This window comes from Agelaius tricolor, unplaced genomic scaffold (genome assembly GCF_023055355.1).
Source record: "Agelaius tricolor isolate 1412-34295 unplaced genomic scaffold, bAgeTri1.0.p SCAF_1, whole genome shotgun sequence".
Lineage (NCBI taxonomy): Eukaryota > Metazoa > Chordata > Aves > Passeriformes > Icteridae > Agelaius > Agelaius tricolor.
The window spans coordinates 57,914,754-57,917,702 of NW_027269261.1; the positions used below are offsets into that span (position 1 = coordinate 57,914,754).

The 2,949-nt window shown below is 40.7% G+C and overlaps 1 protein-coding gene across 1 annotated transcript; it reads left to right on the forward strand.

Moving 5' to 3' along the window:
* Nucleotides 1-1,498: 1,498 nt before the first annotated feature.
* On the forward strand, nt 1,499-2,949 carry MAS1 (MAS1 proto-oncogene, G protein-coupled receptor). Its single transcript, XM_071428172.1, has one exon. It carries the CDS (start codon nt 1,499-1,501, stop codon nt 2,486-2,488), a length of 990 nt encoding a protein of 329 aa, XP_071284273.1. The 3' UTR covers nt 2,489-2,949.

Below are 2,949 nucleotides of genomic sequence, written 5' to 3' on the forward strand. Positions count from 1 at the left end.
GGCTTGCCACTCATTCTGGTCACTGCATTTACTTGCTGCATTCACTGTCCCCTACCACATCTCCAGCTATGTTGTTTGTTGTCTTCAACTGTCTCAGGTGGTAGCATGGTCAGCATACAGGTGGGATCATCATTAACGTTTTTGCACAGTTTTAAATGCCAGCAAGGCCTGAGGCTTCCCAGGTTGTTACAGAATGCTCATTCTTAGACTGTGATATCCTTGTCTTAAGGAGCTATTTTAAAATCAGGAAATGCAAGGGTCATGAGAGAAAAATTATGACTAGGGTGAATGGCTCTTTTAAATAATCATTACTCCAGTAAAACTTCTTTACCTTGCATTTGATGTTCTTAACTACTTGACAGTATGGGTAAATTCTTACTATGGCACGTTAATGAACAAGGTAACTTATGTGGATGAACCAAGTCAGCCAGGCAAGCTTATTGTCAACAGTTAGTCCCTGTTAACATCAGTAAATCCAGAAGTGTCCTGAATGTGACTGTGCATCATCACAGGGCAGCTGGGAAGTTAACAGGGAATGGGGTATGAAATATTTGTATGAAAATCAGCAGAAGCCAATGCTACCAACTCTCTGTGATGAGATAAAAGGAGAACTTACCCCATAACTCATCAAAACAACAGTTAAAACCATTGTAACAATGGCAGGGAAACTGAACAGATTGTGGTGATGATGATGATGATGAACATGGTGTGATGAACAACATCTCCTTGTGATGGGTTAGATTTATAATGTTTGCAAGATACCTGCAGTCATATTAAGTGTTCAGAGTGTGTAAACATGTTTAAATTTTGTTATGCTGTGATAAATGGCACTTAAAGCAGGTAAGAAATTGCTCTCTCAAAACAGTGCCATTTTGCCTTCCCTCCACCTCTGTACTTGGAGGAAATACAATGCTGAATAACTACAAATTATTTTTACTTAATTAAATCCCTTTCTGGAAAACTGATGTTGGTATCAATGTTTTTTTTAAGCCAAAAAGCCTATGAGCCAAGTTCACTTCAAATGCATAAGTTTAACTTAAAATTAATGCCATTAACTTCAACAGGAACTGAAGAGACCTCTCTGGGAACAATCCAGGGCTCTAACAAGAGCTACCAATGCCATTTGTCATGACTATATAATGAAACTGTGCAGTGTGATGGGGACATTGCTTGTCCAAGAGCTCTTTAAGAGAATCTCTTTAGCTGTGGTTTAGCACTCACAGGCTGAGCCCCTTGGAGAAGGCAGCTCAGGATTTCTGCTAGCATGATAGGCTTAGTGACCTTTAACATTGGCAAGAGCAGTTCTAATTGGGTTTTAGGTAGCATCAGTATATCAAAGCTGGTGTGCCTTTTTCCAAGGCCGTCATGTATGTCCAGAAATTGAGGGTCCACAAAACAGAAGGAGAAGGGGGAGGGGAGGAGCACACAATGCTCACAGTATATTTTTATACATATTTACAGAAGGAAGAGCTGTGCTATCCAAACTTGAGCTTTCCCCATGGATGAGTCAAACATAACGTTTCATCCCAGCGAAGGCACAGAGAACATCTCAATGCACAGAAACATTTCTACACAGGAAAGGGTCTGGGAGATATTGACCCCACTTTGGGTAATTATGATCATCTCCTTCCTGGGTTTTTGTGAAAATGGAATTGTCCTCTGGTGCCTCTGCTTCCAGATCAAAAGAAACCCATTCACTGCGTACATCACACACTTGTCCATTGCTGATATCTCCTTACTGCTTTGTACGTTTATTCTGTCAATTGAGTACATTGCTGGTTTTGGATTCGCATACGGTTTTTACTATTATGTAACCACCACACTATCTATTGTCTTCCTTCTTGGCTATAATACTGGTCTCTATCTCCTGACAGCCATCAGTATTGAGAGGTGTCTGTCTATTGTTTACCCCATCTGGTACCGATGCCACCGGTCGCAGCACCAGTCGGCAATCGTGTGCGCCATTCTGTGGACTCTGTCTTTTTTCATGACAGTGGCCGAATATTTAACATGCAAAGATGATTCAACCAAGGAACAATTCGACGACGGCAACCATTGCCAAGCACTGCTCATCTTCACGTGGATCCTGACTTTCATGATCTTCATTCCTCTAATGATTCTGTCCAGCCTGATCTTGGTTATCAGGATTCGCCGTAACTCCCTGAGACCTCATTCGTCAAAGCTCTACATCATCATTGTGGCCACAGTCATTGTCTTCCTCATCTTTGCCATGCCTATGAGGCTGCTCTATCTTCTGAATTACCACCACTGGTCATCTTTGCTCAGCCAGCAGAACCACGTCACCATTGTTCTCTCCACCGTTAACAGTAGCATCAACCCCCTGGTTTACTTCTTTGTAGGAAGCAGCAAGAAGAGGAGGTTCAAGGAGAGCCTCAAAGTGGTTCTTAGCAGAGCTCTCACTGATGGCTTGCGGCCAAGAAGCCAGGAAGTGGGCATGAGTTTGGATATAGCCGAAACAATTTTCTAAAGCTTAGGGGGGAAACTGTAGGGGCACATGATTGAAATAATTGGACGTGGAACATTTAATAAGCCTCTGCAAAACGAAAAGTATTTTTCATAGAATGTAAAAAGCAAAGGTGAAATGATATTGTTATCTTTGGTGGTTGAGCAATGGAAAAACAGGGACTAGAATAAAGATAACTTTTATTTGTTTTTTTTTTTTAATTTGTATTTTCTTAATTATTCAAATACATGCTACATCCTGATGTGACTATACCAATCAAAGATACCACAGTGAAAAATGGATAGGCCAACAGAGAATATTAAAAAAGGACACAGAAATATGTTATAAATAGTGTGACATTTATAAAATCACCGAGCACCCATAAATGCTATTGAAGTCATCAGGGCCTGTGTGTGTTCGCATTTTTAAAAGTCAAACCCACTAAACACAGGATTCACGTTACATACTGGGATTTAATTTCAACT